The sequence below is a fragment of the Orcinus orca genome, chromosome 2 (assembly GCF_937001465.1).
Source record: "Orcinus orca chromosome 2, mOrcOrc1.1, whole genome shotgun sequence".
Classification (NCBI taxonomy): domain Eukaryota; kingdom Metazoa; phylum Chordata; class Mammalia; order Artiodactyla; family Delphinidae; genus Orcinus; species Orcinus orca.
In genome coordinates, this window is record NC_064560.1 from 88,016,115 (window position 1) to 88,043,215 (window position 27,101).

At 42.5% G+C, this 27,101-nt stretch overlaps 1 protein-coding gene across 2 annotated transcripts in view; it reads right to left on the reverse strand.

Annotated features, from left to right (window-relative positions):
• Positions 1–27,101, reverse strand: part of THSD4 (thrombospondin type 1 domain containing 4) — a 582,688-nt gene that overhangs the window by 451,602 nt on the left and 103,985 nt on the right. For both annotated transcript variants that reach the window (XM_033439983.2, XM_033439984.2), the window contains exons 5-6: positions 15,699–16,146; positions 2,583–2,685 (exon numbers count right to left, since the gene is read on the reverse strand). In XM_033439983.2, the coding sequence (XP_033295874.2) occupies positions 2,583–2,685; positions 15,699–16,146 (551 nt within the window). The remainder of the gene's footprint in view (positions 1–2,582; positions 2,686–15,698; positions 16,147–27,101) is intronic.

The window sequence follows — 27,101 nt, forward strand, 5'->3', positions numbered from 1 at the left end:
TTCCCCTGGTTTCGGGTGCTTTCCCAAAATCCTTGGTGCTCCTTGACTTGTAGCTGCCATCACTCTAATCTCCACCTTGGTCGTCACGTGGCCATCTTCCCTCTGTCTCTGTGCCCGAGTGTTCCCTGTATGTGCGTCTCTGTGCCTCTTCTCTTTCTATAAGGGCACCAGTCATATTGGATAAGGGCCCACCCTAATCCAGTATGACCTCTTCTTAACTTGCACCTTAATTACCATGCAAAGACCCTATTTCCAAATAAGTGAATTCATAGGTACTAGGGATAGGACTTAAACATATCTTTTTTGTGGGACACAATTCAACCCACAGCACTAGATAAGACAGAGTTTTTCTCACTGTGATTGCAAGTTCAAAGCCATGTAAGCCTGCCCATCCACCTGAGAAGTAAGTAAACAGACCCAAGAGATGGAGAAAGATAGAGAAAAGCAGGGTCCTAATATTATTGAATCCCTGGAATGCAGCCATATCTGAATCCCAGCCCACCTCTTGGACTTCCCAGTAACATGACCAACAGAATATCTTTCTTGTTTATATATAGGTAGGTTGGATTTTGGTCACTAACAACCAAGAGTTCTAATTAATATATGCACCAGTGAATTATGCTATATAACGTGAATTCAAATAGCTCCCCATATCTGGATGGGGAAGAGTGGGTGGGTTATATATGAAAAAGATTAGCCATGAGTTGATAACTGTTGAAACTAAGTGACGGGTAAATAGGAGGTTATTATTATACGATTATACTATTCTATTTTCACGTACATTTGAAATTTTCCAAAATAAAAAGTGAAATCAAATGTTCAAAAAGCCTCCTCCCTTCCCCCCGCCAGGACTCACAATTAAAGTCCAGCACACGTCAGGGCAAACAAAAGAACAGAAAAGGTAGAATCATACATAAACCAGACGATAGCAGGCATCCACAGGGAATATTGATAATAGGGGAAAATATTAGCACACGTCTTCTTTGCGGGAGGCAAAGGGCTTTTGACATTAGACCTGAGTCTACCAGGCTTGACAGGATCAGGTGGCTGGCAGATGACCTCCCTGAACTAAGCAGAGAGGGTTGGGCAATGGGGCTCCAGCTCCAGGGGAAACAATGGGGAGCACAGTGCACGGCTGGAGGAATTCGCCTTTCTTCCCAGTGAATCACGGCAAAGCAGCTATTATTATCCACAGCCAGCAATAAAGCAAGGGTGCAGCTCAGACAAAATGCTCACTGACACGTACTGTTGTTCTGACACAAGAATATATTTCACAGGTTATGAAACACCCATGATTCTGTGCCTTTAATTTAAGCCAGAGTCACCAGCTCTTCTGAAATCCTGCCTCCCTCTTGGATTAGAGGTTCTCAACCCCAGCTGCTCATTAGAATTACTTGGGATCTTTAAAATATCCTCATGCCCAGGCTGCACCCCAAACCAATTAACTCACAATCCCTGGGAGTGGTGCCCAGGCATCAGCATTTCTAGAAGGTTCTTCAGCGATTCTGGGGGGCAGTGGTCATGAGACCACTTTGAGAACCCAAACAAGGTTACAGACTCTTCTCTGAGAAAAATGCACAGACAAGAATAATTCTGCATCCCATTTCACAGCAGACATCAATCCTGCCTTCTCCTCCTCAAGGGCTGACATCTAGGCACAACCTTCCACGTTTGGACATTGATTCTGTAATGGAATCCGCACAACTCATTATCAAGCCCTCCCCAGGACAATTTCTCCAGAGCTCGGACATAACAGCCGTGTTCCACACACTGGGTTGTGGCCCAGCCCAGCTGCCCCAGTCACTGCCTTGGGCTGACGTTGAGCTGAACACTGAGGGCAGCTGCACTCTCTCCTCTGGCCAGCATGGCTGTCGGTATTGAACCCCACACGTTTTGCTCGACCCATCACCACTTTGGAGCCTACTTTCTCTGCGATGGGAAGATATATCTCAGAATTGAACACTTCTCAGCCCAAAAGCCATGTTATCATCTGCGCTTCAACAAAGGAAAGTGACTCCAAGATGTAGAACAGCACTGAGAAGCTCTACCAATATCAGATCTTCCATCATTTTGAAAAGGCAGGAACCTTGGTCCCAAGGGCAATGGCTACCTACCACACTTCATCTTTGGAAAAAGCATTCAAGGCTCCCCCAGCACAAAAGCCAAACAACTGTCAACCCTACAACTCTACGTGCTCTCTTAAGCCACCACACCAGCGCTTGTAGCAGGAACCAAGGAAAAGGGAAACTCCATCCCTGTTCACTCCCCACAACCTTAGCTTGAAACTCTCGCTCTAACCCATTCCACAAACCCTGTCCTGTCTCACTCATCCTGCCAGCCTCAGACACTGCTTGTTTCAGCCAATGCCTCATCCATCTGACTGATGGTCCAGGTGTCACCTGAGCATCACTACCTTTGGTAAAGACCCCTACCGGCTCCCCCTTGCCCTGGGGGTCACACTTTCTCCCTCATTGTCACTCTAGCCAGGATCACACCAATTCCTCCAGCAATAACCAAAGGGCAACAGGGTTGGAGAACAGACAGAAAATAATTGCTGTGCACAGGGCTAGGGCTATTCTTACCTTCTGCAAACGGTTCCCATTCATAAAACCGGCCCATGAACGGCTTGTTGTTGTAGGATGCACATTGTACCTCCCAGATACTTCTACTGCTTTCTGGACACACCTAATAAAGCAGATATTAAACATGCAATTAGCGTCCATATCTCTTCATGGCCCCAGCCAAATCCCAGGAGACCTCTCCAATGTTAAATGTCAGTCCTCCTCCACCGAAACCTGGGGTTCTACAAATGTGCTGCTCACCTGTATCGAAAATTTTAAATGCAGATCCCAAGGCTTCATTCCAAGTTTACTAAATTAGAAACTTTGGAAGGACACTAAAGTTTTCACACGCTCCCCGTGTTGTTTCTCCATACCATAATTTGAGAACCACGGACCCAAACCTGCTCCTGACAAAGTGGTCTGCTCGCCTCCCTCAAAGAGGCCATCCATCTCCATCTGTCTGACTTTGTTCGTGCCATTCCTGTGCGTGGGATAATATTCACAGCAAACATGTACAGCGCTCTTACTAGGTGCAGGCACTATTTTAAGCATATTTCACATATTAACTAACTTAATCTTCACGATGACCAATGTGATTGATATGGTATTTTTAGATTTTTTTTCACAGGTGAGCAAACTGAGGCATGAAGCAGCCACACAGCCAGTGAGGACAGAGGCTGGATTGAACCCCAAGAAGTCTGGTGCCCACCAGGCTCTCTCTCAGTGTCCTCCCATCGTGTCTAAATTCTGGTCTAAATTCTCTCCACCGTCTAAAGCAAGAGCTCCTAGCCTTCAACATGCAAAAGAACCACCCAGAGAGCTCCTGGGAGATGCAAACTCCTGGATCCCTCCTCCAAGGATTATTATTCAGTAAATCTGGCATGATGGTTTCTTTCTTTCTTTCTTTCTTTCTCTCTCTTTTTAAACAAATATCTCTTTTTAAAAAAATTAATTCATTTATTTTTGCTTCTCAATTCAGTGGCTTCTTTTGTTGCACAGCACGGGCTCTAGGCGCGCAGGCTTCAGTAGTTGTGGCGCACGGGCTTAGTCGCTCCGCGGCATGTGGGATCTTCCCGGACCAGGGCTCGAACCCGTGTCCCCTTCATTGGCAGGCGGGTTCTTAACCACTGCGCCACCAGGGAAGTCCCATTTATAAATGATAAATATGAGCAAATGTGAAATAAGATCACAATCTCTCCTTTAAAGCTAGGATCTAGCTTTTTAAAACTAGCAACACTCTGCTTAAGTGTAAGGTGTGTGTGTGGTGAGGGGGTGTTTTAATAATCAGACGGGAAAGGCATCTGGCCCCTTAAATATGAAAAGCTCTGTATAGAAGTCTCTGGAGTAAACTGCTAATATGATAGCTCACGTCCTGAAGGATTTAGAAAGAAATCTACTGTATGTATCAGAAACATCAGGTCTCGTGGAAGATGAGGGAATAGAGGGAGAAATGAAACCAGGTGGAAGGAAAAACATCCCCTGCTTGATCAAGGGCACTTGGAGAGGCTGCTGGGACAGACACTCAGGGTGGTCATAACCCTGCTGCGGCCTGAGCCAAACCATATGGAGCAAGAAACCATGTGAAGCAGAACGTGGTGGAAACTGGTGGGGAAAAAGGGCCGGAAGGATGGGCAGGGCCGGCCAGGCTCTGACAAAGGGTGAGAAGCTGACAGGCTGGGGAAGGCTGTCTCCAAGGGCTCTGGAAGCCAAGCTGCTGGTGGTCCTGAAGCCGGAACCGTGTAGGCTTCCAGCACTACCAGCTGCCTCCGTGAAGGATTTGGAGTTAAGATGCTTGTTACAACCCTTTGGCCAGAACCGAAGTTCGACTAGGATGGGATCAGCTGGGCAGCTTGGGAGTTAAGTACCATCCTTGCGATGAGAACGAATCGCTAAGGGGTGTGTTAAAAATACAGATTCTCAGGCTTCGCCCCAGTGGAGGGTGGGCAAGAAGCTCAGGAATATACACTCGAAGTGCTCCCTCTGGTGCAGCCAGCCTGGCACCAGACTAGGCAGCCGCAATTAAGAGCCACTCCCAAGCCTCAATCACACGCCAAATTACTTAACATGAAATCACAGTGTAAGAGCAGAAGAAAAGCAAATCCAACCCCTTTAACTTAAAAGATGAGGAAACAGAGGTGTGGTGAAGCGGGGTGCCTTACCAGAGGTCCCACGGTGTCACAGAGACAGAGCCTAGAATGCTGACCACCCACCCCGGCCATCACTAGAAACTCCAGATCCGCTGCTGGGTGGTTGGCAGGTTTTTGTAATGGAAAGAGACCAGAACAAGTGGGCCAAAGGTCCCGTTCCTCAAATAACTACGTAAAGCCAAGCTGCTCTAAATGAGGCTCCAGCCAGAAGCCACCCTAATTAACCTAGTGGCAATTACCAGAATTAGAAGCTGCAGACCACAAAAACTTAGCCAGTCTGTTTAACCTCTTTCTACCCATCCGTAACATAGTGCCAGTGGGCTGGACCACGAAACAACACACCTTCAGAATCACTTTGAATTGCTCGATATTTGATGATATAAATGCATATTTCATGCCATGGAAAGCAGTCCACAATCCATTAAGTGAAAAAAGTGATTATGTGTGTGGGGGGTGTGTGTGTAGAGAGAGAGACTAAAAGTGTTATGCCTGGAAGGTGAGTTATGGAAGTTTTCTTTTTACCATTAACTTTTGGTTTATTTGTATTGTCTACTTTCTCGACAATAAATATATGACATTTATGTAATAAAAATATATCTGTATTGAGCCCTTCCAAACACACAGCCACGCAAAGCTGGAAGGGCTCAACACTGATCACATTTTTATCAGTGTTTTTAATGCTAATGACCGTTGCTCTTATTATATCCATAAGCATCTGCCTAATCAACTAGCTACCTGTGACGCATCATTCAGGATACCCTGTCCCTGGTCATCAACAAGTTCTTTATATCTGAGTGTGGCCCAGTTACCTCCTAAGGCCAGAGGGCTTAACGTGGCATCAGACCCACAGTGAGGGATCAGGTGCTGAAGCAGCAAATCCACCTGCAGTTGCTAGGAGGCAGCTGAGCCCAGAGGTTGACTATGGTATCCAGCGAGCACCTAGCATGGGAAGGTGCAGCAGGAGGTAACAAGGTGCTCTGGAAGATGGGGATCTCCCTGTGCATGACCCTGAGCAGGGACCCACAAGACACCAGGTGAGCTGCCAGTTAAAGGCAAGACACTACTTCCTGGGGAGGAGAGAGACCTGGCCAGAGAAATGCAAGCCTCACAGAGTCCAGATACGGAAGTGGGCTACTGAGACAGAATTATGGTACAGGTGAGGAACACAGATGCCTGGGGTGATAATGATGACGATGGTGTTGAGAATAGCTAACTTTTATTGACACTTACTCAATGTCAGCCACTCCCTCATACGATTTATGTATATTTGCTCATTTAATCCGCACAACCACTGTTACATCCATTTTACAGAGGAGGAAGCCAAGGCAAAGAAAAGTTAAATGAGCTGCCCAAGGCCGCAGGGGGAGTCAGGATTTGAACCTAGAACCCACGACAGTAACCACTATGCCACAGTGCCCCTCAAGAACGTGTGGATAGCAAAGTTAATTTGCAATGGGCCCTCAGACAAGACGGCCGTAAACTTCTTCTCGCCTATTGTCAGGAGACGTCCTAGAGAACAAGTTCAGATTCAGCCTCTGAGGCCTACTGAAGTGACCCCAGCAACAAGGATCGGGGAGCCGTGGATTGAGGATGAAAACCAAGGAGGGCTGGGGAATTTCTGTTTCAGGTCTCTTTGGTAGATTACATCTGTTTGTATTTATACTATTATCAGTATAAGATCTCCTCTCATTTTAACAGACTCTCTGAAGTTAAAACTTCCAGGTTACAGATCATTTTACATTTGTTATACTTTAAGTGGGTTGTTTCCTGATGCCATAGACTGAGTCACCCTCACCTTATCAGTAACTGTCTCTATATTACACTGTGAGTTGGCTTTGGGCAGATTTCCTGCAGACAGCTGATCCTTTCTATGGGCACGGATTCTTATAATCTTCAGGCCAGAAAACTGAAACAAGGGAAAAGCCATGTAGATAGAGATCAGGCTCATTCGGGATGGGGCCAGCTAAGACCGGAGCTTTATAGCCAAGCAATGGCCCTGGGAGATAACCTCCCTTCAAATGACTCCTTTCCACCACAGAGAGGGAGGGATATTCCCACTGGTCTCTTATGGGAAGAAGAATAAAGATTTACTTTAATATAATGAGCTGAATCCTGATAAAGCACTTCAGGCCCTATCCAAAGTTCCATCTAGACAACTGCCTGGAGTTGCTATGAGTCACAAAGAGTATTATGGAAACTCTGACTATGTTTCTAGTGACCCTGGTTAATCTGAGATGACAACTGCCCGCCCGCACGTAACTTCACTGCTCAAGAGGCCACTGTCGGTGATCACACAATTAACTTTCAGTAATTAATTACTTTCAGTTCCCCAGGAGACTGAAGAGTATCATCCCCGATGAAGATGACACCAAGGAACATGACCTTGGGGTCTGCCTGGGTCCAATATGCATTTTTGTTTTTACCCTTTGCATTGCTCTGGATTCAATCAAAAGACCGGCTACCATAGCAACACATGATGTATTTAACATCACCAGAGTGAAAAAAAAATCTAAAGAAAAAAATCTAGAAAATGTCCCTGCACTGCCATGAGAAAGTGGCTATGTGACCTTGGGCAAAGCAGTTTGCTCTTCTAAACCTAAATGACTGCATTTCAGTAACAAGCCATGCACCACTCCCCTCACCCCCTAACCCAGGAATTCTGTGAGGAGTAAACTAGTAATATATTAAAGTTTCTAGCTCATAGTAATGCTCAATAAATGTTAGCTGAATTGGAATCTAAGAAGACATCAAAGATGAAACGAGCAGTTCCAGAAGCTGTTAGGTGCCCGACAGGTAGGTGTTCTGAGCAAACATTCCCTTCTTTTCTCTTCTACAGATGGAAGATGGGCTTCATTTCCCACCATCTTGTTATATGATATAGAATCATATAACCATGGACCACAATTTCTTACAAGTTATCCAGCACAGTTTTCAAATATGTTTAATATCTGCTTTCTCAAGTCACTTGGAACAAACTCAACCTCACAAAAACTCTTCTGCCACCTCCTACCACTTCCAGGGCCCTCTAGACAGTCAGTGAATTGGTTTGTCCAAAAGAGCTGGGTAAAGGCTTTGGATTTAAAAAACGAAAAACAAATAACTGAGGTTTTCTTAGTTCTCAAACGCTTTTTTTTTTTCCTATCCAAGTTCATACTGTTCTCCTAGAGAAAGGAGTTTCTCTCTTATTCAGTAAATACATCAAAGACCCAAAGGATATTACTATAACTAAGCCCATCCATTCACCCGCGAGAAGCCTATTTTTTAAATACTCTGTACAGGGCTTCCCAGGTGGCGCAGTGGTTAAGAACCCACCTGCCAGTGCAGTTCGAGCCCTGGTCCAGGAAGATCCCACATGCCGCGGAGCAACTAAGCCTGTGCGCCACAACTACCGAGCCTGCACTCTGGAGCCTGCGTGCCACAACTACTGAAGCCCGCGTGCCTAGAGCCTGTGCTCGGCAACAAGAGAAGCCACCGCAATGAGAAGCCCGTGCACCGCAACAAAGAGTAGCCCCCGCTCACCACAACTAGAGAAAGCCCATGTGCAGCAACGAAGACCCAACGCAGCCAAAAATAAATAAATAAAATAAATAAATTTATAAAAATAAATAAATAAATACTCTGTACACATGTCTATACAGACCTAGGCTTACCCCAGGAATGCTTGTTTATTTCTCTCTCTTTAGATTATAAATGTATCTCTATGCCTGTAAGAAGGTCTGAAAGAGAATATCTTTTTTTCTAACTAACCAGGAAGTATGTCGCAAAACGTAAACTTAAATCCAAAGCTCCCACTCCCCCAGGGAGCATAAATTTCTCAGTGGCTACTTTGGGGATCACATTAATAAAACTGGTTTCTTCCCCTCTGCTATCTGCTGAGACAGGATGTGAAATTCCTTCAAAGGCGAATAGTCACTGTGCCCCTACTATGTGTCAGGTGTTGCAAGCATTGAGGATACAGAGAAAAGTCCCTCATAATAGTCTCTCGCAGGGATTTCACAGGCCAAGGTAAAAAAAACAAAACAAAATAAACAAAAATGAGAAAGCCCAACAACAAATAAAACATAAACCAAAACACATAATGCAATGAGAAGAACTTGGTGAACTGTCTGGGTACTACATTTCTAACCTTGCAAAATAAGGAGGGAATCGATCCTTCCTAATATTGATAAACCAAGACAATAAAAACTGTTAATATACTATATATAATAAAAATATATCTGAAAATCAAATGTGGCTAGCAGAGATCAGCAGAGTGGGAGGAAAGAGAATCATTTCTTCATCTTTCAGAGTAAGGAGTCAGAGAAAATTTTAAGTTGATATATCAAGAAGTAGAGATGTTGGTACACTATTTAGACTTATGGAGAGAATGAGAGTAAAACTTTTAAATGATTGACTGTGATTATACCTTGGGAGAGAGACTAGGATATACCTCTCTCTACCACTGTGATATTTCTTCCTACTTGTACTACTTTTTATAATCATGAAAAGTGACAGTTGTGAACAATTCATATATATGTGTATGATTCATACATCTATATTTCATACATATGAAATATATCTATATGAAATTTATTTGAATATTTAATATTTACATGTTTAACATATTTAATATGTATATGTTCACAAAATATTCATATACATATTTCATATATATATATATGTAAGGCTACTTTTCATATACATATGAAAGTCAATAAGAGAACTTTCTATGGAAAATTCCCAGTGATCTGAGAAGATGGAAAGCAGAACAAGGCAAAAAGCACTGACACTAGCATATATTTCCCAGATAAGGAGGTTGGTGACAAGCTCATGATAGGAGAAACCTACGTTGAGCCCTCTAGTTAGATGACCTGTCCATCTGCTAACCGGTCCCACAGTTCCTGTCATGTTTTACACCTGACAGAACTGCACTGACTTCTTGACGTGGCCCATTTGCTAAGTTTCTCCGTAAACTGCACGCAGGAAGTTGTTTGTCAGCTCCTCTCATTTCATGTGAGACTAGGAATGGGATAGAATTAGAATCTGCCTAAAGAGAGCTTAGCTATATTTGAGATTTGTCCAATATCTTCCCTTCATTTTCACTTACTTTGAGCCAGAAACAAGTCCACATGGATAAATCCATTGTCAGAAGTCAGTCCCACCCCAGGGAAATTTACTGGAGAGTCACTGATACCAGAACTCATCACAGCCGTTGTTTGCTAAAAGCTGCTTTTTAGCCCCAGAGGTTTTCCCCCTTGAAACGTTAAGTGCACTCAGTCTAAGTTCAGGATCATTTTTCCTTTGGCAGCAAAGCCCTTCAAAAACTCGAAAGCTTGCCCCCGCCTTGCACCTGGTGACTCCCTCCAGCCTCCCTGATCCAGAAGGAGCCTGTGTGTCAGTCCCCCTCCAGGGAGGAAGCACTGAACTCACAGTGCTTAAGAGAAGAAGGCAGGAGAGAGACACCTAGGTCTCCAGGACAGAGGGCATAAGGTGTCTTGGTTGGTTCATGTATTTTGCAAAAAATAATACAAAACCCCAGAAACAGCTAGTAGAAAAGAACTGTATCTTTACTACATCTCCACGGGCACCAGGAGGGATTGTGGTTTGGTTTTCTCCTTCCCCTGTGTCACCCCTATAAAGACTCTAGTTCTTTTGCTCCCAGGTCTTAACCTTCAATGAAAGTCCATGAAGAAGAAACTTATCTATTTCCTCGATTGCTTGAATACTTATAACTTTTAGCCATAGCTGAGGAAGTGCAGGGCTGTGTATAAACCATGGACACCCCTGTGTTGCCCCTTCACTGCTGAAGACATAGTTGCAGGTGAAGCCACCGCTCATGGCAAAAGCATCTCATTCCACTGAGAGGCCCTCCAAGCGCCCTTTCTTGATCCTCAGCCCTTACGGGAGCACAAAGGGGCTCTCAGATCCCTGTCATTCCCTCTCCCTAGAAAACTCTCCGTTCTGCTGGATCGCCTGCAGGAGGCCTTTGCTGCCTCCACCCAAGCCACGTTCATTTCCACTACCTGGAGATTTCAAAGTGCGTGTAGAGTGGTGCCTGTGCCCTGCGCTTGTTATTACCTATTTATGAGTCTCTCTCTCTCCCGCTGGACTTTGAGCTTAGGCTCAGAGCTTGCTCTACTTTCAGCGTCCCTGACCCCACTCAGTCAATGTCAGTGCCGTGCTTATGGACTCCAAGCAAAAATCCGCAATAGTGAGTGACCTGGACTGTCATACTAGTAGACGTCTAAGATGATGCCTGCTCTAAAAGACCACAGATTCTTTATTTTTACTGGAGTGTATCACCTTCACTTCCTCATACACATTGTAGGCAAGGAAAAAGAAAACCTTCCTTATTTTTAAAGTCTACATTCAGGGATCTTTAGTGCTGCACTTATTACTGATACGGAAGTACTATTTCATAGAGGACATCTTATATGAACCGAACAATCCTAAAACAAACTAGCATGCTTAAAATTCCCAGATGACATCACAAGGTAGGGCTTAATATTAAATATGCACATTTGAGGGTATAAAGGCTTCATTGGCATGAAGTTATCTATAGGCTGACTTTTATCACTTTAAACATGACCCAAGGGTGATTACGTTGAAAGCCACATCACAGCGAAAATGCTGGGTCTCTCAGCAATTTTGTTTTATTCTTGGGCAAAGGGAAAGGACTCTCAACCACAGCTAACCCAAAGGACAAAAGGGGACTCTGAGCAAGTCTGACCATTTCATCCACAGTTCCATGACTCAGCCCTTAGGAATTGGGAGCTGTTCAGATATGCAGACATCTTACTCCATTCTTATCTTCAGCCACGTTCACTTATCCAGGTCCAAACGGTTTATTTACTAACAATGTGTCAGCACATGCCAAGCTCGTTTTACACATGACCTTATCTGAACCTCATGTCAACCCTATGGAGCAGGTACTATTATTCTCCCCACTTCACAGATGATCCTCAAAGAGTTAAGAAACTTGTCCAAGGACACTCAGCTCCCGGTGTTGGAGCTGGGGTTTGTATCCAGCTCAACTTAGCTCCCAAACTCACTGTCCCACACTGTCTTGCAGGCTTAACATCCAATTAAACCAGTTGATTAGAATTGCTTTCTGATTTTTCACAGTGTTTAAAATGTTTCTCACTCATCAATCTCATGTATGAAAGTCCAGCAAGACCATGTGATAATTCTGTATTCTGAGATGTTAAAGCATAAGTTTCCCATTAAGACCCGGATTATTTAAAGTGGATAGAAGGAGGCGGGAGGGAAAGGAAGGAGGGTCCCTACCACCTGGCAGGCACTGCAGCACCCAAGATCCTGAAACAACCCTGCTTTTTTGTCCTTGACTAAGCTGCTTCCTTGGCCCCAAATGCTCTTATCCCTTTTTTGGCCATCCTTGAAAGCCCAGCTCAACTGTTCGCTTCCTCAACCCTGTGGCCTCCTGCCCTGTGCTCTCAGAGCTCCTTCCCCTGCACTAAGTGCTCCAGCACCAAGTGCTACGACCTACAAGTAGCTGCCTTTAGCACCTTCTCTGTTGTGTTGAGGGAGGGATTGTGACCAGTGAGGAGATCTGGAAGGCTGCAAAAACATTTCTCCTAATTCAGACCACCTGTCATAAGCATGACCTCACAGCTCAGAACTGAGCCCTTTACTGTGGGGTAGTTTTAGAAAGGGGGCCTTCCATCAAGAACTGGGTTGGGATACGCTGGGCACTTAGTTAAAGGGATGAAGTTCCGAAATCAGTGGATATTTCCAACCTACCCTGGGTTACTTTCCCTCCTTTTTCTTCTCCCAGATAATAACTGGGTGAGAACTCGAAATGTAGGCATTATTTTCTAATTTTTGAAGAGGACATAAGTGATAACTTTCATTCCTTGTTCACAGTATTACCCTTCACCTCTTTCCTTTTTGAGTAGGAAGATTTACATAATTGGGGGACTCATGCCATCCCCTCACTTGGACATCGAGGAGGATACGTACATGTCTACATAAGGTCATTGATGCTAAGATGCTAGAGCACATGGGTCCACGTGGAGGATGTGCAAATAAGACAACACAGAAGACTGAGATTACTCTCCTTAGAAAGGCCTGATTGCAAGGTCGGTCCCTGGCTGATGTCTGGGAACTTGGGTTTCAAAAGGGTTTCCACCACTCCCTAAGTGATAGGAGTGACTCGCTATGCTCCAGCTATATGTACAAGCAATGTATATATATGTATATATATATATATATATATATATATACTTTTTTTTTACACCTTTATTGGAGTATAATTGCTTTACAATGGTGTGTTAGTTTCTGCTTTATAACAAAGTGAATCAGTTATACATATGTTCCCATATCTCTTCCCTCTTACGTCTCCCTCCCTCCCACCCTCCCTATCCCATCCCTCTAGGTGGTCACAAAGCACCGAGCTGATCTCCCTCTGCTATGCGGCTGCTTCCCACTAGCTATCTATTTTACGTTCGGTAGTGTATATATGTCCATGCCACTCTCTCACTTTGTCACAGCTTACCCTTCCCCCTCCCCATATCCTCAAGTCCATTTTCTAGTAGGTCTGTGTCTTTATTCCTGTCTTACCCCTAGGTTCTTCTTGACATTTTTTTTCTTAAATTCCATATATATGTGTTAGCATACAGTATTTGTCCTTCTCTTTCTGACTTACTTCACTCTGTATGACAGACTCTAGGTCCATCCACCTCATTACATATAGCTCAATTTCGTTTCTTTTTATGGCTGAGTAATATTCCATTGCATATATGTGCCACATCTTCTTTATCCATTCATATACCCTGAGAAAACCATAATTCAAAAAGAGTCACATACCAAAATGTTCATTGCAGCTCTATTTACAATAGCCAGGACATGGAAACAACCTAAGTGTCCATCATCAGATGAATGGACAAGCAATATATTTTATGCTAAGCACCTGCTTTCCTTTTGGGAACCTGAACTTTAGTATGTAGCAGGCAAAGGGTGCCTATGTGACTAGCCACCAATATAAACTTTGGCCATGGAATCTGTAATGAGCTTCCCTGGTAGACAACACTTCACGTGTGTAACAACTCATTGCTGAGGGAACGAAGTACATCCTGTGCAACTCCACAGGGACAGGACTCTTGGAAACTGTGCCTGCTCTCCTCTGGACTTGGCCCCATGCACCTTTCTTTTTGCTGATTCTTCTCTGTATCCTTTCACTGTAATAAATCATAACTGTGCATACAACTATATGTTGAGTCCCGTGAGTCTTCCTAGCAAATCATTAAACCTAGGAGTGGTTTGGGGGACCACTAACACAGGGAGTTTTAAAGTGTCCATGGGGCATGGCCCAAGTCACAAGAAGCCATGGGCTTATAAAAAGAAGATATGTAGTAATGGGACCTCTAAGGAAAGCTATCTCTCAATAAGGGTAAGTAGGATGTGACTTGGGGTGATGGCATGCAAAATGTTACAGTGAAAAGAAGGGAGTTAAACCTGTACAATCCTCTGTCAACATTTACTTCTTTGTCTAAGAAAATGTGTGAGACATTGTTTTACCTACGTCCAAAATGATGCAGACATCACGAATTCACAAGAATTTTTAAATATTCCTTGCAATGCAATCTCCTCGGTAGTGGAGTTATCCAGGACCCGGAAAAGACACAGCTTTTATATGGGAAGAAACATCCCTGCTGTTGGCAGCACAGGTCTGGAAAAAAGTGCATGCTTCAAAAACGTAGGTTAAATGAAAGAAATGCTAAGTAGATATCAGGTCCACATATATGTCAAATGCCTTCTCTCTTTTCCCTTCTCTTTATGGATTACTTGGTCCTTAAAACTGACACATACTAGTCAATGGGAGAATATATTCCACATTAGAAATGAATTCATTTCATTTTTAAAAAATTGCAATGGATATTCCAGAACAGGGACGGTGTCTTATCATGGACACAAGTATTTTTTTTTTAATTTATAAAGCACTTTCTTAACATCACCTCATTTGATCCTCGTAACAACTCCATGAGGTAGATAATATGACTTCTATCTTCCATGGAGCCTGGTCCGTTACAAGACAAGCAATGATGCTCAATTAAGACTTACTAGTTGACTGATGGCTTTAGGAAAATTACTTTAGGCTTTAGGAAAATTACTGCTTTACAAAAATCAATAATTCCTGAAGTCTGTCAGTGGAAGAACAAGCTGAAAAGCAATCCAGGCATTCAGAGGAATTATTAAAATCACAAATTAAGTCATTTCTATGGACTCTACAGCAGGAAATATATTTTTAATGAGGAAATTGAAGCTAATATATAACAGCTGTCCTGTTACCCAGTAACAGACTATTAAGGCAGATTAAATTATTAATGAAAAATATAGTAACTTGGAAGTTTAACCTTTAAACATTCTCATTCCTCTCTCTTTTATATAAAGTCTTTAAACTGATATTTATTTTTAAAAACACATTTGGTCATCTTATGTAGTTTCCATTTATAATTCGCTTTGCTGTGGAATCATTAGTTGTAGAATCTTCAGCAATTTTTCACTATCAGACTTTTGCACAATACAATATCCAAAGTCTTTATGCCTCGAAGAGCAGGGAGCCTCCAGGAAACTTACTGGATGATACACATGCTGGTCAAACCTCCCAAAACTCCCACATCTTTGACACCACCACTGGTTGCCCTAAATTAGCCAAACTGCACTTGACTTGCAGACCCACGAGCAAAGCAAAAATATTGTTGATATAAAGCCACTGAGAATGTGAGGGTTCTTTGCTGTATGCAGCAATAGTGATTGTCAATAAGTGATTCAAGAGGTTCTCCATAAGTTACTAAAGTAATAACCTTATAAAAAAGAAAAGTATATGGGAAGAGCACATGAAGAGAAATGAAAAGGGAGGGAAGCTAAAAGGTGCATTCACGTGGCCTAAAACAACATGCCCTCTCTGCCTTCCACCATGTTTACTGCCAACCAGCAGAAAGATAAGAGTAGCAGCTGTTTCCAGGGCCACTCTCAGGCGGTGTATACTCACATTTGTGTTGCACAGCTTGTACTGCCGATAGGCCCCAATGCAGGAGATTGCTGTAGATCGGGCAGGCTGGGAGAAGCTCTGAGCTGCCCTGTGGGCCCCCAGGCCAGGGCTGCTGCTTGTTTCTGGGCTGTGGAAGAGATTTGAGGCTTCAGGGAAGCCTTGGTCATGGGTCAAAGGCAGCTGGTAGATGGAGCCCTCCGAGACTTGCAGTCCAGGACGAGGTCCACTGTCACTCTGGTACAGAGGTCCATGTCGGGGGGCCCGGTGGGCTGCAGGGTTGTAGCCATGGCTAGAACCAGATGCCCCCTGGGACCTGGAATTCCGGGATGAGGGCCTCTGCCTCCGAAGCCTCTGTGGCAGGTGTGCAGAGTCCGTCTGCAGTGGTAAGATGTATGGGGCCTTACCATAGCCATACATGCCGGGGCCGATGGGACCTCGGGTCCTGCTCCTAAAGAGAGACACACAAGAGAGGATTTTCTGTTAACCCAGAAGCTCTGATACATGGGAGAGGGAACTGAGTAGGAACAGAAGCCTGGGAGAGAGCCTATAGTGGAACAAGGAGATAAAAGAGGGCTTTCCAGCAGAAGGGAAGATTCTGGAGGCTGGAACAGAGGCTCTACAGAGGCTGCCACGTAGAATGAAGGTGGGAATCAACAGTGGGTGATGTGACTGGTGGAACATGAGGTTAGAACGGTAAGCTGCGGCCAGTATGTGATTTATGTCAGGGAGTTTGGGTGTTTTTGTAGGTTGTAGGGAGCCACTGAAGGTTTTTTGAGAAGAATAAAGATAGAATTGTACTTTCAGCCAGAGTAACGTACTGTTCGCTCTTTTTCAGATAATAGTTTGCGAGGGGGCGTTTCTCACTTAATTGTACCTGATATTTCAGACCCTGTTTCCATGACCATTCATGCCCAAATAGCTTTTCCAGGTAAATGGAACCTAGCTAAGCAACCAAAGACCAATGCCGTCCTGAGGCGAGACTTGCTCTGGGTCATACTCAACCCCTGATGAAATGGGAGGAGGCTGAACAATGCGGAACCCATGCGGAACGATGAGTAAAAGGTCGTCTGCACATTGGTATGGACCTTTAGGTTTTGTCAAGACCAGCTGCCTTGTGAGGTCTTATGACAATCACGTAAACAGAAGTGTGCATGTAAATTTCCAACAACTGGCTTTCCAGTGGGAAAAAAGCCCTGATTTGTGCCATTTGTCCATTTGCACGGTGTAAGTACTCCCACCATGGCCAATTTCAAGCTATTGATGTGAAGACACAATCATCTCTAACAAGCAGGGAAAAAAACTCCAGCACACCACTGCATACAAATGTATTGTGAAAATACTGTTTGCAAAATACAGAGTTAGGAATGACGAAGAAATATAAAAGTGAATCAGAGAGGGTTCCCAAGATCCCAACCGTACAACTGAAAGTAACTAGAACATAACACAAGGTGGGGTAACAGCCTTGGGAGCAATACAACAAGCAATGCGTCAGGAATTCTGAGGCAAGAGAATGCCTCAGAGTTCCTCCCCCTTCTGTCTGTGGGGATCTGAGAAGGTTTCACCATCACTGGTCTGAGAGTTGGGAAGCAAGGTTCCAACGCTGTGGAAGGATTTAAGTAAGACATATAACTCTTACTTATTTGTAAAATGACTGAACTGGATTAAATGACCACGAAGGTCGTTCCAGCTCTAAAATTTTATGCTTCCATAATAATTAATTCTACATTTATGTAAAATTGGAAATGTGCCCAAGAGTTTCTACAGGATGGCCCCTTTAAAATAAGCACATTAAAATAGCAATCAAGGTGAAACATTAATTTCTGCCCTCACGAGGAAATTCTTGCTTCACTCTACATAACCACTGAGCGTAACATTTAACATACCACAACTAATTATTAACATCTTTATCATTAATTGCACCATCATTCTTAGCTGATACGGTTAAGTATTAAGTTGTGCTAGTGTTTATTTTGCCTTTAGGCATTTCTCAATTAATCTTGGCAACACTAAGGACTCTATGAATGATGGGAGGATCCAGAATGTTGCTTTGAGAGATGCAATTAAGAAGTCGGTTTTAGGAGGAGCTTCAAGATGGCGGAAGAGTAAGACATGGAGATCACCTTCCTCCCCACAGATACATCAGAAATACATCTACATGTGGAACAACTCCTACAGAACACCTACTGAACATTGGCAGAAGACCTCAGATGTCCCAAAAGGCTCTTGGTGCTCTAGCCAGGAGTCAGGGCTGTGCCTATGAGGTAGGAGAGCCAAGTTCAGGACATTGGTCCACCAGAGACCTCCCAGCTCCACGTAATATCAAACGGCAAAAATCTCCCAGAGATCTCCATCTCAAAGTCAAGACCCAGCTCCACTCGACGACCAGCAAGCTACATTACTGGACACCCTATGCCAAACAACTAGCAAGACAGGAACACAACCCCACCCATTAGCAGAGAGGCTGCCTAAAATCATAATAAGTCCACAGACACCCCAAAACACACCACCAGACGGGGACCTGCCCACCAGAAAGACAAAATCCAGCCCCATCGACCAGAACACAGGCAATAGTCCCCTCCACCAGGAAGCCTATACAACCCACTGAACCAACCTTAGCCACTGGGGGCAGACACCAAAAACAATGGGAACTATGAACCTGTAGCCTGCGAAAAGGAGACCCCAAACACAGTAAGTTAAGCAAAATGAGAAGACAGAAAAACACACAGCAGATGAAGGAGCAAGGTAAAAACCCACCAGACCTAACAAATGAAGAGGAAATAGGCAGTCTACCTGAAAAAAGAATTGAGAATAATGATAGTAAAGATGATCCAAAATCTTGGAAATAGAATGGAGAAAATAAAAGAAATGTTTAACAAGGACCTAGAACTAAAGAGCAAACAAACAGTGATGAACAAAACAATAAGTGAAGTTAAAAATTCTCTAGAAGGGATCAATAGCAGAATAACTGAGGCAGAAGAACGGATAAGTGACCTGGAAGATAAAATAGTGGAAATAACTACTGCAGAGCAGAATAAAGAAAAAAGAATGAAAAGAATTGAGGACAGTCTCAGAGACCTCTGGGACAACATTAAACGCACCAATATTTGAATTATAGGAGTCCCAGAAGAAGAAGAGAAAAAGAAAGGGACTGAGAAAATATTTGAAGAGATTATAGTTGAAAACTTCCCTAATATGGGAAAGGAAATAGTTAATCAAGTCCAGGAAGCACAGAGAGTCCCATACAGGATAAATCCAAAGAGAAACACACCAAGACACATATTAATCAAACTATCAAAAATGAAATACAAAGAAAAAATATTAAAAGCAGAAGGGGAAAAACAACAAATAACATACAAGGGAATCCCCATAAGGTTAACAGCTGATCTTTCAGCAGAAACTCTGCAAGCCAGAGGGTGTGGCAGGACATAGTTAAAGTGAGGAAAGGGAAAAACCTACAACCAAGATTACTCTACCCAGCAAGAATCTCATTCAGATTTGACAGAGAAATTAAAACCTTTACAGACAAGCAAAAGCCAAGAGAATTCAGCACCACCAAACCAGCTTTACAACAAATGCTAAAGGAACTTCTCTAGGCAGGAAACACAAGAGAAGGAAAAGACCTACAATAACAAACCCAAAAAACTTAAGAAAATGGTAATAGGAACATACATATTGATAATTACCTTAAATGTAAATGGATTAAATGCTCCAATCAAAAGACATAGATTGGCTGAATGGATACAAAAACAAGACCCATATTATCCTGCCTACAAGAGACCCACTTCAGACCTAGGGACACATACAGACTGAAAGTGAGGGGATGGAAAAAGATATTCCATGCAAGTGGAAATCAAAAGAAAGATGGAGTAGCAATTCCCATATCAGACAAAACAGACTTTAAAATAAAGACTATTACAAGATACAAGAAGGACACTACATAATGATCAAGGGATCAATCCAAGAAGATATAACAATTGTAAATATTTATGCACCCAACATAGGAGCACCTCAGTACATAAGGTAAATGCTAACAGCCATAAAAGGGGAAATCAACAGTAACCCAATCATGGTAGGGGACGTTAACACCCCACTTTCACCAATGGACAGATCATCCAAAATGAAAATAAATAAGGAAACACAAGCTTTAAATGATACATTAAACAAGATGAACTTAATTGATATTTAAAGGACATTCCACCCAGAAACAACAGAACACACTTTCTTCTCAGGTGCTCATGGAACATTCTCCACGATATATCATATCTTGGGTCACAAATCAAGCCTTGGTAAATTTAAGAATATTGAAAATGTATCAAGTATCCTTTCTGACCACAACGCTATGAGACTAGATATCAATTACAGCAAAAAATCTGTAAAAAATACAAACACATGGAGGCTAAGCAATACACTACTTAATACCAAGAGATCACTGAAGAAATCAAAGAGGAAGTCAAAAAATACCTAGAAACAAATGACAATGAAAACACGACGACCCAAAGTCTATGGGATGCAGCAAAAGCAGTTCTAAGAGGGAAGTTTATAGCAATACAATCCTACCTCAAGAAACAAGAAACATCTCAAATAAACAACGTAACCATACACCTAAAGCAATTAGAGAAAGAAGAATAAAACTCCCGCAAAGTTAGCAGAAGGAAAGAAATCGTAAAGATCAGATCAGAAATAAATGAAAAAGAAATGAAGGAAACAACAGCAAAGATCAATAAAACTAAAAGCTGGTTCTTTAAGAAGATAAACAATATTGATAAACCACTAGCCAGAATCATCAAGAAAAAAAGAGAGAAGACTCAAATCAATAAAATTAGAAATGAAAAAGGAGAAGTAACAACAGACACTGTAGAAATACAAAGGTTCATGAGAGATTACTACAAGCAACTCTATGCCAATAAAATGGACAACCAGGAAGAAATGGACAAATTCTTAGAAATGCACAACCTTCCGAAACTGAATCAGGAAGAAACAGAAAATATGAACAGACCAATCACAAGCACTGAAATTGAAATTGTGATTAAAAGTCTTCCAACAAACAAAAGCCCAGGACCAGATAGCTTCACAGGCGAATTCTATCAAACATTTAGAGAAGAGCTAAAACCTATCCTTCTCAAACTCTTCCAAAATATAGCAGAGGGAGGAACACTCCCAAACTCATTCTATGAGGCCACCATCACCCTCATACCAAAACCAGACAAGGATGTCATAAGAAAGAAAACTACAGGCCAATATCACTGACGAACATAGATGCAAAAATCCTCAACAAAATCCAACAGCACATTAAATGGATCATACACCATGACCAAGTGGGGTTTATCCCAGGAATGCAAGGATTCTTCAATATACGCAAATCAATCAACGTGATACACCATATTAACAAATTGAAGGAGAAAAACCATATGATCATCTCAATAGACGCAGAGAAAGCTTTCGACAAAATTCAACACCCATTTATGATAAAAACCCTGCAGAAAGTAGGCATAGAGGGGACTTGCCTCAACATAATAAAGTCCATATATGACAAACCCACAGCCAACATCGTCCTCAATTGTGAAAAACTGAAACCATTTCCACTAAGATCAGGAAAAAGACAAGGTTGTCCACTCTCAGCACTATTATTTAACATAGTTTCAAGAGTTTTAGCCACAGCAATCAGAGAAGAAAAAGAAATAAAAGGAATCCAAATCGGAAGAGAAGAAGTAAAGCTGTCACTGTTTGCAGATAACATGACACTATACATAGAGAATCCTAAAGATCCTACCAGAAAACTACTAGAGCTAATCAATGAATTTGGTAAAGTAGCAGGATACAAAACTAATGCACAGAAATCTCTTGCATTCCTATACATCATTTTTCCAAACGATGAAAAATCTGAAAGTGAAATTAAGGAAACACTCCCATTTATCATTGCAACAAAAAGAATAAAATACCTAGGAATAAACCTACCTAAGGAGACAAAAGACCTGTATGCAGAAAACTGTAAGACACTGATGAAAGAAATTAAAGATGATACAAATAGATGGAGAGATATACCATGTTCTTGGACTGGAAGAATCAACAGTGTGAAAATGACTACACTACCCAAAGCAATCTACAGATTCAATGCAATCCCTATCAAACTATCACTGGCATTTTTCACAGAACTAGAACAAAAAATTTCACAATTTGTATAGAAACATAAAAGACTCCGAATAGCCAAAGCAATCTTGAGAATAAAAAACAGAGCTGGAGGAATCAACCTCTTGGACTTCACACTATACTACAAAGCTACAGTGATCAAGACAGTATGGTACTGGCACAAAAACAGAAAGACAGATCAATGGAACAGGATAGAAAGCCCAGAGATAAACCCATGCACATATGGTCACCTTATCTGTGATAAAGGAGACAAGAATATACAGTGGAGAAAAGACAGCCTCTTCAATAAGTGGTGTGGGGAAAACTGGACAGTTACATGTAAATGAATGAAATTAGAACACTCCCTAGCACCATACACAAAAATAAACTCAAAATGGATTAAAGACCTAAATCTAAGGCCAGACACTATCAAACTCTTAGAGGAAAACATAGGCAGAACACTGTATGACATAAATCACAGCAAGATCCTTTTTGACCCACCTCCTAGAGAAATGGAAATAAAAACAAACAAATGGGTCCTAATGAAACTTAAAAGCTTTTGCACAGCAAAGGAAACCATAAACAAGACAAAAAGACAACCCTCAGAATGGGAGAAAATATTTGCAAATGAAGCAACTGACAAAGGATTAATCTCCAAAATTTACAAGCAGCTCATGCAGCTCAATATCAAAAAACAAACAACCCAATCCAAAAACGGGCAGAAGACCTAAATAGACATTTCTCCAAAGAAGATATACAGATTGCCAACAAACACACGAAAGAATGCTCAACATCATTAATCATTAGAGAAATGCAAATCAAAACTACAATGAGGTATCACCTCACAGCAGTCAGAATGGCCATCATCAAAAAAGCTACAAACAATAAATGCTGGAGCGGGTGTGGAGAAAAGGGAACCCTGTTGCACTGTTGTTGGGAATGTAAATTGATAGAGCCACTATGGAGAACAGTATGGAGGTTCCTTAAAAAACTGAAAATAGAATTACCATGTGACCCAGCAATCCCACTACTGGGCATCTACCCTGATAAAACCATAATTCAAAAAGAGTCTTGTACCACAATGTTCATTGCAGCTCTATTTACAATAGCCAGGACATGGAAGCAACCTAAGGGTCCATCAACAGATGAATGGATAAAGAAGATGTGGCACAAATATACAATGGAATATTACTCAGCCATAAAAAGAAATGAAATTGAGTTATTTGTAGTGAGGTGGACGGACCTAGAGTCTGTCATACAGAGTGAAGTAAGTCAGAAAGAGAAAAACAAATACCATATGCTAACACATATATATGGAATCTAAAAAAAAAAAGGTCATGAAGAACCTAGGGGCAAGATGGGAATAAAGACACAGACCTACTAGAGAATGGACCTGAGGACACAGGGAGGGGAAAGAGTAAGCTGGGACAAAGTGAGAGAGTGGCATCGACATATATACACTACCAAATGTAAAACTGATAACTGGTGGGAAGCAGCCGCATAGCACAGGGAGATCAGCTCGGTGCTTTGTGACCACCTAGAGGGGTGGGATAGGGAGGGTGGGAGGAAGGGAGACGCAAGATATGGGGATATATGTATATGTATAACTGACTCACTTTGTTATAAAGAAGAAACTAACACACTATTGTAAAGCAATTATAGTCTAATAAATATGTCAAAAAAAAAGAAATGCTAGCAAAGATTCTTGCAGAAAGATAACAATCTCGAAAGAAATTAGATTAAAATTCAACAAAAAAAGGCCTAAAACAAACAAATATCTATCTATATATATAAATATATATAGATATATATATGTTGGATGTAATTCGCTTTTTTCTTTTTGTGGCAGGCCAGGTAACATGAATGAATGACATCATGAAAAAGTGAAGGAAAGAATTTCTGTGTGTGTGTTTGCCTTTTTTTTTTTTTAAAAGATCTGAAAGCCTAACAAAAATTCTAGCTTCACAGAAAGTACTGGATGGAGTTCCCAGCTGAAGGTAATATGGAAATAAACACACATGGAGTGATGCTTCTCAAATCTGAATGTGCACAGGAATCGCCTAGGGATCGTGTTGGGAGAGTCAGATTCTGACTCAGGAGGTCTGGGGTGGGGCCCAGGATTCTGAGTTTCCCACAAGCTCCCAGGTGATGCTGGTGATGCTGGTCCACAGACCAACGACTCTGGACCAGCATCATCAGCATGACTTGAGGAACAAAGTCAAAGAACAGAATTGACATTCCAAACAAAAGAGTGAGAATTCAACAATAAAATGTATTATGCTTAATGGAGAAAGACAGCTATAAAATTGTTTTAAAAACCTCTGAGTTTGTGACATATACAAAAATCTGCTGGTCTGGGCCGGGCTGCACTGCTATAGCTCAGTGAGAGGTGCTGAACCCATTGGAAAGCAGAGGAGGCAGAGGGAGAGCCTACTACAGTTGGCTGATGACTTCTGTAAGCATCTTTCCAAAGGCTGCCCATCACCCCTGAGGGGGTAACTGATACATGTGCACCTGTATATTTTCGTACTCACACTGCCTTGTGGGAGGCTCTGCGTAAACCAGAGAACCATTCAAAACCCACCCGAACAGCAGCACCATCGGAAAGAGGATGAGTCAGAAACACATGGCCAGTTAATTCTGATAAACGGACTACAGAGAAGGAGCAGCCAGTTAGGGTGTGCTTGTGAGAGAGATGATTTCTGAATCTTTGACTCAGAACACTTGGACAAGCCGCAGATTCATCCCCACTTGGCCAGGAGAATGTGTGTTTTCCTTACAGCCGGCTGGTCAGAGCTAATCATCCTGATGGTTCAGAATGGCCTCTTCCCCACCAGGACAGAGTCCATCTGGCCACTTGCAAGGGAGCCGACATGAACTGGGTAGATTTATGCGGAGTTGGGATAATAAGCACAGATGTGGCCGAGAGGATCTGTGTAGCCAGTTAACCCTTCCAGGGGTGCTCGCGGTAGGTGCCCTGGGGGCTGTTAGGTTGATTAGTTCTGCTTAGTCTCCCCATAACCCATCTCTGGGATTTTACTTGGGATATCCCATTTGTCAAAGTTCTAGCTAATTTTGGAAAGTTAGGTCTTGAGAAAGAAATGGAAAAGGCCTGGGTTTGAAGTCAAGGACATGGATGTTTGTAAAGCATAGTGGTTAGACTTGGACTCTGAAACCAGGTTTCCTGAGTCTGAATCCCAGCTCTGCCACCTGGTAATTGTGAAATTTGGGTCAGTCACTAGGCTTTTTTTTTTTTTTTGGCTGTACGCGGGCCTCTCACTGCTGTGGCCTCTCCCGTTGTGGAGCACAGGCTCTGGATGCTCAGGCTCAGCAGCCATGGCTCACAGGCCCAGCCGCTCCGCGGCACATGGGATTCTCCCGGACCGGGACACGAACCAGCACCCCCTAGCATTAGCAGGCGGACTCCCAACCACTGCGCCACCAGGGAAGCCCCAGTCACTAGGCTTTTTGAAGCACTTAGGATGCAACATTTAAGGAGACACTCACTCTCAGGGTTGTGATGTCTCCTTAAATGTTGCATCTCAGGTCCAGTCCTGGCCCTGCATGCATTTATAAATAAAGATGATAATAGTGCCTTCCTTCCAGGTTGTTGTAAAACATAAACGACTTAAGAGCAAAGGACTTAAATAATGCCTTGCACAGAGCACGCTTCATATACGTATTTGCTCTTTTTAAAAAAAGTTCAAGCTTGGCCATTTACTAGCTCCACAAACTCTGGCAAAAAAAATGTACCCTCAATTTTCTTACCTATTAAATGAGTTACACCCACTAGGATGGCTATAATAAAGGGAACAAATAATAATAAGTGTTGGGAGAGGATGCAGAGAAACTGGAACCCTCATGCATTCCTGGTGGGAACGTAAAATAGTGCAGTCACTTTGGAAAACTATCTGGAAGTTGCTCAAAAAGTTACATGCAGTATTTCCGTGTGACCCAGCAATTCCAATCCTAGGTGTATACCCAAGAGAAGTGGAAACATATGTCCAAGCAAAGACTTGTACATGAACGTTCATAACAGCTTTGTTCGTAATAGCCGCAAGATGGAAACCACCCAAATGCCTATCACCTGATGATTGGATAAACAAAACAGAGCATATCCATACACTGGATTACTACTCAGCCGTAAAAGAGATGAAGTACTGATATATATTACAATACTGATGAACCTCAACACTATTCTAAGTGAAAAGAGCCAGACACAAAAGGCTACGTATTGCATGATTCCATTTATATGAAATGTCCAGAAACAGCAAATTCATAGAGACAGAAAGCAGATTAGCGCTTACCAGGGGCTGGGGGGGGGGGGAGGGGAGAACAGGCAGTGACTGCTAAAGGGTACGGGTTTCTTTTTGGGGTGATGGAAATGTTCTGTAATTAGATAGTGGTGATGGTTGCACAACCCTGCGAATATGCTAAAAACCACTGAATTATACACTCTAGATGGTGAATTTTATGGTACATTAATTATATCAATAAAGCTGTTATTTTTTTAAAATGGGAGCATGAATAATTCCCATCTTATCTACTTACAGTGATGTTGTAAAGGTCAAATTGAGGTTACCAACAGGAATGCATTTTTCAAATCTGAAAGCAGTTTTGATCATTCATTTTCCATCATTTGTTTCAACAACCTTTAACAAACTTTTATTGATCTATGAGCATATCATGTGTGATAGTTTTTCCTGCTCATTCACATTCCCAAACCTGACGACATTAGTAAGTGCAGAGCCTCCCTCCCCCACAATGACAAGAACAAGGCAGTAAGTGTTCTGACAGCAGGTTCCGGTCCCAGTTCTTCCAATGACCTACTATGGATGTCTGGGGAAGTTGTTGTTTCTTGAGAAAATGGCTGCAAATAGCATTTTGGAAAGGGTAAGAAGCACATAAAACACTTTTCTTACAACAGGCTGGCTACCATCCAGGGGCTCATTACGTGTGATGCTGTGCAGCTTGGTGATGTTAATCCTGACCAGTTAGTGTGATGATTCCAGCAAAGACACCACATCTAGCCTCCCTCTTCCCAGCTCTATACACGAACCCTGAAGTGTGTCACCTACAACTACCATCTGAAACTGACAACACCCACGTGTCTACTGCCTGCCCAGACCCCTCTTTTGAGCATCAATCCCATGGACCCAACTAACCTCTAGACTAGCACTGCTTCTCATCTGTGAGGTGCCTGCAAGTCACCTGGGGATCTTGTCAAACTACAGCTTCTGATTCAGGAGGTCGGGGGGTGGGGGTCTGATTCTGCAT